Source organism: Jaculus jaculus, chromosome 16, assembly GCF_020740685.1.
Source record: "Jaculus jaculus isolate mJacJac1 chromosome 16, mJacJac1.mat.Y.cur, whole genome shotgun sequence".
In the NCBI taxonomy this organism is placed as follows: Eukaryota; Metazoa; Chordata; class Mammalia; order Rodentia; family Dipodidae; genus Jaculus; species Jaculus jaculus.
The window spans coordinates 9,071,378-9,084,116 of NC_059117.1; the positions used below are offsets into that span (position 1 = coordinate 9,071,378).

A 12,739-nucleotide genomic window follows, 5' to 3' on the forward strand; every position below is an offset into this window, starting at 1 on the left:
TCTGAGCTCCTTCTGATTCACTGGCTCATCACGGATCCTTTCTGCATTCTGCTCACGTGCTTCCTTGAAAAGGTCCTTAATACAGACGGCCTACTGAACACCCTGACTTTATCTTGCCATAGTAACCTGTCAGACTGGACTTTCTCCCAGGACTTGCTCTGACCTTGTGTGCCTCACCCAAAGCTTAAGGCTACATGTTGGCTTTGGTCCATCACAAGAGACTAGGTTAAAGTGTTCAGCTTATTTTATAGTACATGGAAATTCAGTCAGGAAATAGTGACTTCAAAATAATGTACATACCTGGCACTGAGCTGTCCACTATTAGTCCATTATTTACTCAAAACACAAGTCTAAATGTTCATGTCTTAAGTACTTAGGCTGCATTTGTTGTAAAAGTGGGTTCCTGGACCTTTCACATCGACATAACCTGAAAACTTGTTAGAAATGCGTTTTCCAGCCCCATCTCGACCCCACTGACTCAGAAGCCCTGGGGTGGAGCCTAGCAAACTTTTTCCACAAGCTTCCCTGAAATTTCACATTCCATGCCTCATGGTGCTCTTCTGCTAGTGGATGTGCCCCTGGCACTGCCCGAGTCAGACACGCCATCTTGAAGGAAAGCTTGGGCTCTCACAACCTCCATGGCACATGGAAGGGGACTGTGGCACGTGCACAGCCCAGGAAACGTTCTCCTCAGCTTCATGATCGCAGACAAAGAATGCTGTCGGTCCACCTGGCATCCCTGAGGATGTGGTAGAATAGGAGGCCATGGCACAGAGAGCAAGCCCTTCCACTTCAGGAGGGCAGTTCACTAATAGCCTGCGTTTATCAGGCCCTGGCCTCTGACCTCTGACCTCTGTGTCCTAACTGAGGGCTTCGGTGCCCAAGGGTGGTGAGTGACTCGGGCTCTTTTCATTTCTTGTCTTAACCTGACATGCAAAAAGACCAGTTTGAAATATTATTTATTTATGTGTTTGTGTGTGTCCGTGCATGTGTGTTGGGACTGTGGGGGTGTGGGGGGGGCGGTGTGTGTGCGTGTGTGGGGGGAGGGGTGTGTGCATGTGCGTGGGTGTGGGTGTGGGCATGTGTGTCCGTGTGTGTGTGTGTGTGTGTGTGTGTGTGTGCGTGTCAAATGGGTAGCTGGGGAACTGAACCTTGGCAGGCATGTTTTGCGAACAAGTGCTTTAATTACTGAGCCATCTCTTAGCTCCCAAATCATTTCTTATTAAAGTCTTTGAGGCAAAAGTAGTTTTTGAAATACTATTTTGAAAGTAGTGTTTTTAAGAGAAAGAATTATAAAAAATTGTATTCACTTTTAAAATTAATATATACATATTAAATTTTATTTTTATTTGGCCGAAAGAGGAAGAGAGAGAGAGAGAGAACGGGTGTGCCAGGGCCTCCAGCTGCAGCAAATGTACTCCAGATGCATACAATACCTTGTGCTTCTGGCTCATGTGGGTCCTGGGGAGTCGAACCTGGTTCCTTTGGCTTTACAGGCATATGCTTTAACCACTACGCAATCCCTCCAGCCCTCTATTAACTTTTAAAATTAAAAAAACCCAAAGGCCGGGCGGGGAGATGACTCACTCAATGAAGCACTTGCCCTGCAAGCGGGAGGACCTGAGTGCAGACGCCCCTCGTGGCAGCTGGTCGTGGTTGTGAGCCCCTCAAATCCCAGCCCCGGGAATAGGAGAAGGAGAGCAGAGGATCCCCAAGGCACACTGGATGGTTACTCTAGCCACAGACAAGTCAGGGATCCCAGTTTTAGTGTAATGCTCTGTCTCAAAAAAGATGATGCAGAGCAATTAAGGAGACACCCAACATCAATTTCTGCCTCTATGCGCACGTGCATATGCACTTGCACACGGATCTGTACATGGACATGCACGCACACATCATACACACAAGCCACCCCCAAATAACCCAAAGTAAAAATGAACAAAAGCCAGGAGTATTGCCACACACCTTTAAACCCAGCCCTTGGGAGGCAGAGGTAGGAGGATTGCTGTGAGTTCAAGGCCACCCTGAGACTACAGAGTGAATTTCATTCAGGTCAGCCTAGGCTAGAGTAAGACTCTACTTTGAAAAAAAAAAAAAACAACCAACGAACAAAACCCGGGTATGGTGGCACGGGCACTGGCAATCCTTTGCTAAAGAGACAGGATGTCCTCTAGGCCTCACTGGCCAGTGTAGCCAAATTTGTGAGTTCCAGACCAACTAGAGACCCTGTCCCCCCAAAATGTGATGGTGTTGTTGAGGACGACACTTGAGGTCGCGGTTTGGCCTCTCACGGGCATGTGTGTGTACACATACTCACACACCCACCCCAGAGACCACACGTTCCAGAAAAGAATTTCATCTCTTTGTTATGAACTTAGGCATTTTGGAACAGAGGGGAAAGAAGATAGAAGAGAAAGGACAAGTAGAACAAATGGGTGAAAACAATGAAGAGAAGGCTCAGCTGTCATAAGCAAGCCCTGATCACCCAGTGTTAGGGTAAAGATCCATCTCCTTTATAACTATTGTACTTTTTTCTACTGAGCGTATGATTTCCTTAATGTAGACAGAAATGAGAGATAGAGAGAGAGAATGATATTTTCTTTAGGTCCTTAATGTTCTTATGTGGTCATCACTAAGTCCAGGATGTCTCTAGCCCTAGCTGGTTTCTTAGTATGGTTGTCACTTCCTTTGACATTCGGAACACTGTTTTGTTGTGAAGTGTCATTCCTTGTGAGACGGGTATACTGTTCTGCAGTGCCCTGCAGATGCCCCTTCCAGGTTCTGCTGTGTTGACGCTTGCTGAGAGAAGAGTGCCTCTGCGCCTCACTCGGGCAGCATTCTGCCTGAGCTGGGTGAATTTCACCAAACCAAATCCGAAAGGAGAAGACAGCAGGTAACTAAACTGAGCAAGCTCTGACATGGTGCCAGCCTCAGGCCTGGCTCTATGCCCAGTGCCTCGTAGGTATTAATTCACATGACTCCAACTATGCTGTGAACTAGGTTCTAGCGTGACGCCCCCATAGCGAGGGAACCATGGATCAGTATAGCCAGTTGCCTGAGGCTGGTGATACCAGCATCCCGAGTAGGCTGCTCCTGAGTGCCCCTGCAAACACAGGCTGCCACCGGAAAGTGCCCTTCCCCAGAAGAGAACTGTCAGTCAGGGCCGGGGACTTCGCCATCACAGTGTGGTATGGAGGGTGAGGGGAGGACGGATCCCGTAGGTGGTGAGAAGTCCTAGCAGTGGCCAAGCAAGCTTGCCAGTCTCTGGAAAATTCCCTGTGGCCCAGTGGCACAGTGACCTACTAAGCCCTGTGGAGGAGCAGTATAACACCCAATTAGTGAAGTCATTAGTCCTTTGTTCGTAGGCAGCAGGAGGCAAGTCGGAATCTGATGGAACATGATGAAAACCCTCAGGGACTCCTGGAACTTCTGACCACTGTTGGCTCTCTCATAATGCTGAGAGCTGCCTTTTGCTTTCTGGGGGAGGTTCTCAGTGGGTTCCAGGAGCATCAAAGGAGTTCTGATAGAACTAAAGGGCTTTAAAGTTTAAAAATGTCAGCCAGTAGCAGCTTAATAGGTGTGCTGCGAAGTCGGAGAAGCCTGGCCCCAGTCATACCTTACTTCACACAGGCTTGGTAGCAAAGTCATGACATTTTCTCTTCAATAAAAAATGTTTTTATCATATTTACGACAGAGACAGAGAGACACCAAAGTCTCTTGTCCCTACAAGTAAAGTCCTGATCTTGTGCCACTTTGTGTGTTTGGCCTCATGTGGGGTACTGGGGAATTGAACCGGAGCAGGCAGGCTATGCAAGCAAGTGCCTTGAACTGCTGAGCCATCTTCTCTGATCCCAAGTCATGACTGTTTTAATAAAGTTTCAGGACCCACATAACAAGTTGGCCCTGGCTTTTTGTGTTCAGACTTTCATGGCCAGGTTCCTTCTGTAGGTGAGCTGGTCCTCAGGAGAAAGCAGTGTCCACCAGGGACTCACAGCTGGAGGAGGCTGATGGAGGAGAGGACAGCTGGCCAGGCTTGCACTCCTGCTTGTCCTCAAGCTTCCAGGCCTCCTTCAAATAGCCTTTCTGGGAGGATGCAGGTTTCAGCCATCATGAAGAATTGGGGTCCCATTTGCTCCTTCAGGCTGAATTAGTAATGGCTATCATGATCAAACATTCATGTTAGCCCATGTGTGGCTGGTCATGCTCCACGGTATTTGGCTTTTTGGTGTTGCCTTGCTGTTTTTGTCCCCATTTTCCCCTCCCGTCCCCTGCCATTTAAAGTAAATTTGAGCAGGTAAATTGTTGACAACTGCCTGCAGCCTCTGATGTTGGAATATAATTCCTGCTTCCAAAGGGCAGAGTCTTCCCAGAGAATAGCGCATCCTTCGGAGATGTGGGAGGCGGAGGCAGGGGAGCAGGGGAGCTGCTTCAGCTGGGAAAAATACCGACGCTGCCTGACACAGAGGCTGAGACTGGACGTGTTAGCTCGTGTAGTTGATGCGTGCTCTTTCAGTTCCTTGAACTGCAAGTACTGACTTCTCTTATGACAGAATGGGTATGTTCTCTGCAGTGGAGAAAAAGCCCCAAACCTTGTATGTTCCCTCTAAGGTGTTTCAAGCATGCTGCCAATTACTGTACCTTAAAGCCAGGGAGGAAACATGAGTGGTGCTTGTGTGCTTTTCCTGTGTTTGTACACATGTGTGTTTGGTGGGAATGGACTCTGGGTGGGGATAGCAGAGACTAATCTAGAGCTGCATCAGTAGTGCAGCGTGTGCGCTGAGGCGTAGCTGCACCGCCCCATCGTATTCCCAGGATGACGGTCTCCACTGCTCACACTGGACGGAGGAGGGTGAGTGGCCCTGGAACTGCCGGGCAGACAATGAATGGAAAATGAGCAAAGTGATGGATCTTATTACATGTTAATTTTTCCAAGTGCTCGTTGTTAAACCTGGGACTTCCTACATGCTAGGCAAGAACTCAACCACTGAGTGGCAGCCCCAGCCCGGTGATGTTATTTTAGCACTTCAAAGAGGTCTGTACAAAGCTATGCAGTGATGAGTCTTGTCTTTGAGTATGTGATGGCATTACTCCGTGTGTACTTATGACACAGTTTCTCCAACTTTAGAGATTTCCTTTGTGCACCTTTGATGTTTCCTTGCCTCTCCTCTTGGCACATTCCAGAAATCCTTCCATGAGGAAGTTTCTCCCTCAGCTTCCTTCTTGTAGGCTGATGGATTCAGGTTTTGCATTTAAGTTATTACTTAATTGTGTGTTGATTTTTGTATATAATACGAAATAAGGTTCTGGTTTCATTTTTCTACATGTTTGAACACTATTTTCCCAGCATCCTATTGAAAAGACAATCTGTGTTATTTTCTTTTCTTGTTGCTGTGACCAAGTCCACAACCAGAAGTTTCAGTAATTTTCTTTGTTAGCACTGGCAGTGTAAATCTGTTGCTATACAAATGTGTGTGAGACATCTGTGTGCTGCCTTTGGCCTTTTCTTGTTTCAGGAGCATCTACTCTTTCCTGTCCCTGCAGGCTCATTTGATCTACCTGACTTGGCATGGCAGAAGGGAGAATGAAGACAATCCTAACCATGCCTTGTTTTTTTCTTTTTTAGCCATGCAATGATGGACCTCCTCGTTGAGCTGTGCCTTCAGAACCACCTGAACCCTTCCCACCATGTCCTGGAGATCTGGTCTTCAGAAACCCAACAGCCTTTGAGTTTTAAGCCAAATACTTTGGTTGGTTCCTTGAATGTGCACACTGTGTTTCTGAAGGAAAAAGTTACTGAAGACAAGGTTAAACCTGGCTTACCCAAGGTGCCTGAGGTTAGTGGTGCCAGCTGTTCTTTGATAACACAGAGAGAGAGGCCTGAGGACGAGTGTGGTGTGTGTGGGAAGTGCTGGAGAAGGCAAACGTTGATTTCCTCCTGAGGACCTAACACAGAGAATTGCACTGCAGTCTCCACAACCATGCTAGGCAAGGTTAGGCACTAAACTCAATTTGTTACTGGAGATGGAAATTTCAAAATTTAACTCTGCCTATTGTAACATAGCTCCTTTCATTATTATGTAAGTGGGATCACTGTATTGCAGTGCTATCCATTAGACCTATCTTTGAAGAGGAAATTTGTCATGAATCTGAATTTTCCAATATAATAGTCACATGTCACATGCAGCATTTGAGCACTTAAATTGTGGTTGTGATCTAGAACCTGAATTTTCAGTTTTATTAGTTTTAATAAATTTTAATTGTATGGTGACTATCTTCATGCACTGTGTAGTTCTGGTGTTCTTCTGGCCCAAAGAGACAGTTGAAATCCATAAAAATGAGTTTACCCTTGAGGACAGAGAGAGAAGAGTGGGCCCTTTTAAAAAACATTGTCAGGAATATTTACCGATTGCATCCAGAGAATGTCTTATACACAAAGCTTTATTTCAGGCTTTTGATTACTAATTACAATCAATTCTAAGTTATTGCTGTTATTACTTATTAATTCTAAGTTGTAGCTGTGCTTCCTAACCAGACTTTGAGATGGATCTTTTAGCTCACACTAAGAGCAGTGCTACCTCACTCACAGGCTTCTAGAAGGTAGGCTCAGTTTTCTTGCTTTCAAAAATGAAAAGTTGTGGGGCTGGAGAGTAGCTCAGTTAGTATGACAATTGTCTTACAAGCGTAGGACCTCAGTTCTAGCTCTAGAACGCTTGTGAAAATACCAGGTGTGGCTGTGGGGAGATGGCTCAGCAGTCAAAGGTGCTTGCTTGCAAGTCTTCTGAGCCCAGTTTGATAATCCCTAGCATCCAACCAAAAGCCAGACGCAAAGTGGCATAAAGTCCTGTAATGCCAATGTCCTTAAGGCAGTGGGACGCAGAGCCAGGAGAGTCCAGAAGCTAGCAAGCAGCCATAGTAAGAAAAATCCTATGTTGAAACAGTGGAAATAGAGGAGAAACACCCCAAAGTTGTCCTCTGACCTCTGCATTCATGCCATGGCACATGCACACCTAAGCACACTCAACATACACACACTGAGGTGCGTGTGCACTTGTACTCACGTGCGTGTGAACACACACACACATTAAAACAACTGAAAAAAGATTGCCAGGCCTGGTACTCCAGAGGCAGAGAGAGGAGCATCCCCTGGGGCCTTGTGACCATTTACTGTAGCATAGTTGGTGAGCTCCAGGGCAGCGAGAGACCCCATCTCAGACAAAAGCAGGGTGTGTGGGGGTGCGGGGGACTGCATTCCTGAGGCATGGCACGCAGGGCCTGCTGTGCCTCCACACCCTCAGGTACACAGACATATAAAAACAATGGCGATCAGATCAATAAAGCCTCTTGTGAAATTCTAGGTATTAATAATGAATAAAATATAATTGTTAACCTTCAGTATAGGAGGATCGCCATGAGTTCAAGGCCACCCTGAGACTACATAATGAATTTCAGGTCAGCCTGGGCTAGAGTGAGACCCTATCTTGAAACACAAAAACAAACAAATAAAGTGCAAAGGCCAAGAACAAGGCTTACTTTAACTACCTCGATTACAGGGATAGTTAGACTCAAGGTGTGCGCACACATGTGCATACACCTCTGTGTGTGTGTGTGTGTGTGTGTGTAGTTGTGGAAGCTAGGTTAAAGGCAATGTCCTGTCTTTCCTTCCAAATTTCACATCAAGACCACTAAGCCCATCACTCAGACCAGAAAGCACCTGTGACATTTCGTAGTCACTCTTAACACACTCCACGTTGACCCCATCCACTTTTGCCAAGTCTCAGCCTCATGTGGTGGTGGGTAAGGCTGGACTAAAGTAGTGTGTGTGAGCCTTTGAACCCGGTGAGTTTTTTGATGGCACACTTAGAATCACAGTCTTAGAATTAGCCAAGTTTAGAGAAACTCATTTTTCTTCATGTTTATGATATGCCTGGTGGAGCACGCCTTTAATCCCAGCACTCGAGAGGCAGAGGTAGGAGGATCACTGTGAGTTCAAGGCCACCAAAAGACTACAGAGTTAATTCTGGGTCAGCCTGGTCCAGAGTGAGACCCTACCTCGAAAAACAAAAACAAAAAAAAAATTGTATTCTGTATGTACACATAAATATATATATCTGCATATATTATCTACATGTTTTATGCATCTAGTGCCCTATATATACTTATATGTATACATGTGTATATGGATATTCATATATTTATGTGGATATTTTGATTTCTTAAGCACACAACTTTGTGTTATTGAGGGTTTCTTTAAAATATTCATACCATTGCCAAACAGTTTTCTATTGTGTATGTCCTGCTATCTGATCAGAATCTTGAAAAGACGGTACACATATTAGATTTTAATTGTAGAGGCCTCACTATGGTCCAGTTCTCTCCTGCTTAGCAATACGTTCATTGGTAAGAAAGATGCTAACATACATTTAATATTATGGACATTTATTTTCAGTGTTCAGTATGTCAGTTTTCCCAGGATTCACTGAATTTGTGGATGATCGATCAGAGCTGAAAGAAAGAAGTCCTGCCATATTTAATGAAAAAGGATAAAATCAGAAGTTGAAGCCACTGCAGTAAGATGTTCTCACAGAATTCTTTGTGGCCGCTTCTTCTTCCAGAAATCTGTGCGCTTGGTAGTGAACTACCTGAGGACACAGAAAGCTGTTGTGCGTGTGAGCCCCGCTGTGCCGCTGCAGAGCCTTCTGCCAGTCATCTGTGCAAAGTGTGAGGTCAGCCCAGAGCACGTGGTCCTGCTCAGGGACAGCCTCGCAGGGGAGGAGCTGGAGCTGTCCAAGTCCCTGAACGAGCTGGGGATAAAGGAGCTGTATGCGTGGGACAACAGAAGAGGTGAGGCTCCCGCTGTTGTGCGCACCCGACATGGGGTGACTCCTGTGTGAGGCATGCCACCGTCTGTCCTGGCAGCTGTCGGTGGCTTTGGGGAGAGGTAAGTGTGGGGCGTCTTCAGCACCTCAGGTTTTGTCCAGTGGTGAAGTATTTGGCTTGTCTTCACTCCCTGTCTCTCTAACGCCTCCCCCTCTGTCCCTGTACGTCACTTCTACTTTCAATCTTTTGAGCTTGGTAAGAGAGCACAAAGGGGGGGAGGGTCCTGAGGTGCGAGGAGACCTCATGCTCCACCTGCTCAGAAACCACGCACAGTTCTTGCCCTTGACATTTCTTTTTAGTTGTCACTGCGCCTTACAGGCTGGAGCCATTGCTTGTATCCAATACAAATGCACAGGGTGCACTAATTGTCCTCTGAAACCAAACCGATGATGGTTAGTGTGTGAGATCCACTCCCCTTCCATCACTGTTGCCGGTGACATTGTACCCGAGGTGTTGAATTTGGTGCTTAGTTTGAGGTCATAGATAGAGCTGCAGATGAACGACAGCCCCAGTGTAAGGTTGGTATAGAGACCGAGACATTATGGAGCAAGATTTTACTGCTTCATGCTGATGTAGAAAGTTTGGAGTTCCTTGTACACCAATGCACCAATAATTCAATGTGTTCCCGGATCCCTGTCTTAGGACTTTGAATAATGAAATCCACAGACCAGAGGACAATGTTCAGAAAGATTTTATTATAGCTTAAAGCTTTCAGAGGAGGAAATAGAAGGAAGGGCTTAAGCCGAGAGAAGGAAGCAAGGTGGTGATGTTGCCCAGAGAGGCAGGAGGGGGTTTGAGAAGCCCACCTTGATGTTCAGTTCTGGGCTTTTTTATGGGCTACGTGAGGAAGGCCAAGCTTACAGGCTTTTTATGAGCCCCATGGATAGGTTTAGACAATTTACTCCTGATACCAGGAGTCTGGGGCCAGGAACTTGGGGATTCTCCAAGAAGGGCATAGAAGGACTCCCCAAGGGCGCAGAGATAAGGAAAGGCCAGATCCTTCTGATGTTCCTGACCTGCGGTCAATAGTGCTGACTTAGCTTTTCTCCTACATGTTCAGGAACATTGCCTGCAGAACCTGTGGGGTCCTGTCACCCCTAAGCTTCTAACCCAATTTCTGTTTCTTATCACTACCAAAAATCTACAGGATTAGATAATTGTCAGGTCAAAACATAATGTTTAGTTTTTGGCTTTAGAATTTAATAAAATTGGATTTTATAAATGTGTTGTGAGCTGGCCTGTAAAACCAAGGAACCCAGCTTCAATTCCCCAGGACCCATGTAAGCTATACCCACAAGGTCACACATGTGTCCGGAAGTCATTTGCAGTGACTGGATGTCCCAGTGTGCCCATTCTCTATCTGCCTCTTTCTCTACTCCCCCCCCCCAAATTTTTAAAATGTGTGTGGAACTCTGTGGGGCATAGCCATTGTAATCTTAAAAATCAAAGCACTATAAGACCCTCACAAAATTGGCTCCATTTCCATTCCCTTCTGGAGGGAAGAGACAGCTCAAGATGCAATGCATTCGACCCATGAGGCTCTGCCCCTTCCTACGGACATGGAAGTGATTGGCAGTTGCCAAGGAGAGTGTGTTGAGGGAAAGACTTTCTTTGATAGTCAGGGCACCTGTAAGGTGGCCATGCTCCTGCAGGTAAATCCAATTAAACTAATGTGTTCACCAAGCTAGACTTGCTTCCTTGGTCTGTTGTGGGTGCACTATCGGGGGGGGGGGGTGTTAATAGGTATTGATTAGTTTCCCCAAGAAAAATCAAAGCAAGAAGACTTTCTGGATTAGTGAGGGAGCCTCATTGAATATCTGCTGTCTGTTTAATTTATTCTCAAGATATGATTAGGTTGGACTTTTAAAACTATAGTAGAGCTTTTCATGTTTTTCTTTTTAAAAAAATATATTATTTATCTGAGAGAGAGAAAGAGAGAGAGAGAGAATGAGAGAATAGGCTTGCCAGGTCCTCTAGCCACTGCAAATGAACTCCAGACGCATCACCACCTTGTGCATCTGGCTTTACGTGGGTACTGGGGAACTAAACTCGGGTTCTTAGTCTTTGCAGGGAAGTGCCTTAACTGCTGAGCCACCTCTCTAGCCCTTCTTGTGTTTTCTATAGCCTCTTCAACGCATTTTTATTACCAAATGTATTGTGAAGCCATTAGCAGTAGCCACCCCTTCTAGTGTATATGCCCCCCATCATCCCACCTCTTCCCAGGGGTTCTGGGACCATCATCTCAAATGACATCTAAGGCAGGATTTTAGTTCCGTGGAGTTTAAGGAACACAGACCAGCTATTACCTCAGCCAGAGTGCTCTGACGCTTGAGAACAGCGCCTCTTGTGCTGCGTCCGGCTCTGTTGGTGGGGCGGTGCTCGGGCACGTGGCCCTCCCAGAGGGCAGTGCCAGTGCCGTCGGCCGCAGCTGGGCAGCCCCTGTGCTGCTTGTGTGGCTGGCTGGTTACATTTAAATTTGGATTATATGATGTTTTAGAAGAAAGAAGAGTTTTCATTTGGTTAGACAAAAGGGAGAAAAGGAAAAGGAAAGGAAAACTGTGACAAGAGGCTAAAGGGGAAAGAGGGAAACTGGACTCCCACACTTAAGAATTAGCAAAAGGCTCACACACTGGGCGCTTCTGTTCTCGCGCTCCCCTTTGGACGTGGGCTGCAGGGCCCAGGGAAGGCTGGCTGCGGAGAAGCCGTGCAGAGCAGCCTCTGCTGCCCAGAGCCCGGCTGCCCTCGCTCCTGTGCAGCAGGAAAGCTGCATCTCCCCGGGCGTCCTCCCACGGGCGGACTCTGCAGACTCCCCAGATCCGGAGCGTTCTTCCATAGTCATGGTCACTGCCTCCCCCTTGGGGTGGACTTCTCCAGCCCAAGGCCAACAACATGCCCTCACCTGGACCATGCGGCTGTTAGATCGTTAGTCACCACCCCTGCCACCTACCTTCACCTCATCCTGCTGACCTTCAAGTGTCTGAGGGGATCGCCCCTCCAGAACGTGCCCTGAAGACCCTTCTCTCTTCTGCAGCCCAGCTTCCGGGTGGTTTGCATGCAAGTGGAGGGCCTCATTGGCTGCTCCTCTTTTGATACACCGAGGAGAGGAGGAACATGGCCGTCCTCTGCTCAGCCTTGCAGTTGGGGAAGAAAATCAAGCAGCTGGCAGGCGAGACAGCTTGGAGAAGTGCAAAGGTTCTGCTGCCCCCTGTGTCCAAAGCCGGCCTCGCAACCTGGGCAGCCGTGGGTCCTGGGAGGACAGGCCTGAAGGTGCAGGCCAGCGCTGCACACGTGGTCTTGTCACCTGAGGAGTGGCCAGAGCTTTTGGGTGTGGCTACAGATCTCAGAGATGGTCCTTATGCTCTTATTGTCTGCCTTTTCCAGTTCTCCTGACCAAAACGCAGTCTGAGCCTTCCCTGAGCTGCCAAGGTACAGTGAGCTCACAGGCTGAGCTTTGCATGGCACTGGCTGGACGGCTGCATGGAAACGATGGGTGTGTGCCAGACCCAGGAGACCCAAGTTTGGCTTAAGGGACCTCAGGGGGACTTGCTGGATATGGCTGTGTGTTTTGGTTCCCTTTTTGGCTCAGGCAAGGATGTTCCTTGTTTGGGAATATGCTGTGTGATTTAATCCGCAGAAATGAAGGAGGCTGTTGTAGAAAAGAAATTCTAGAATTTTATTTTTAAAATGTCTAGAATTTTAGGGCCGAGCACACGTGATTTTATTGCAGAAAGAGCACTAGCTCCCTTCTTCCTCGCTTGTAGGTTCTTATCCGTGCTTTCTTGCTCAGTTCTATTCATGCTGAAGAGGTTGAGCTAGTAAAGGTTTTGAAACTGAACCCTAGATAAATACGCCAATGACCAGT

General features: G+C 47.1%; 1 protein-coding gene across 2 annotated transcripts in view; it reads left to right on the plus strand.

Moving 5' to 3' along the window:
* Cobl (cordon-bleu WH2 repeat protein) overlaps window positions 1-12,739 on the plus strand; it is a 229,437-nt gene that overhangs the window by 75,699 nt on the left and 140,999 nt on the right. For both annotated transcript variants that reach the window (XM_045136083.1, XM_045136084.1), the window contains exons 3-4: window positions 5,624-5,834; window positions 8,613-8,841. In XM_045136083.1, the coding sequence (XP_044992018.1) occupies window positions 5,624-5,834; window positions 8,613-8,841 (440 nt within the window). The remainder of the gene's footprint in view (window positions 1-5,623; window positions 5,835-8,612; window positions 8,842-12,739) is intronic.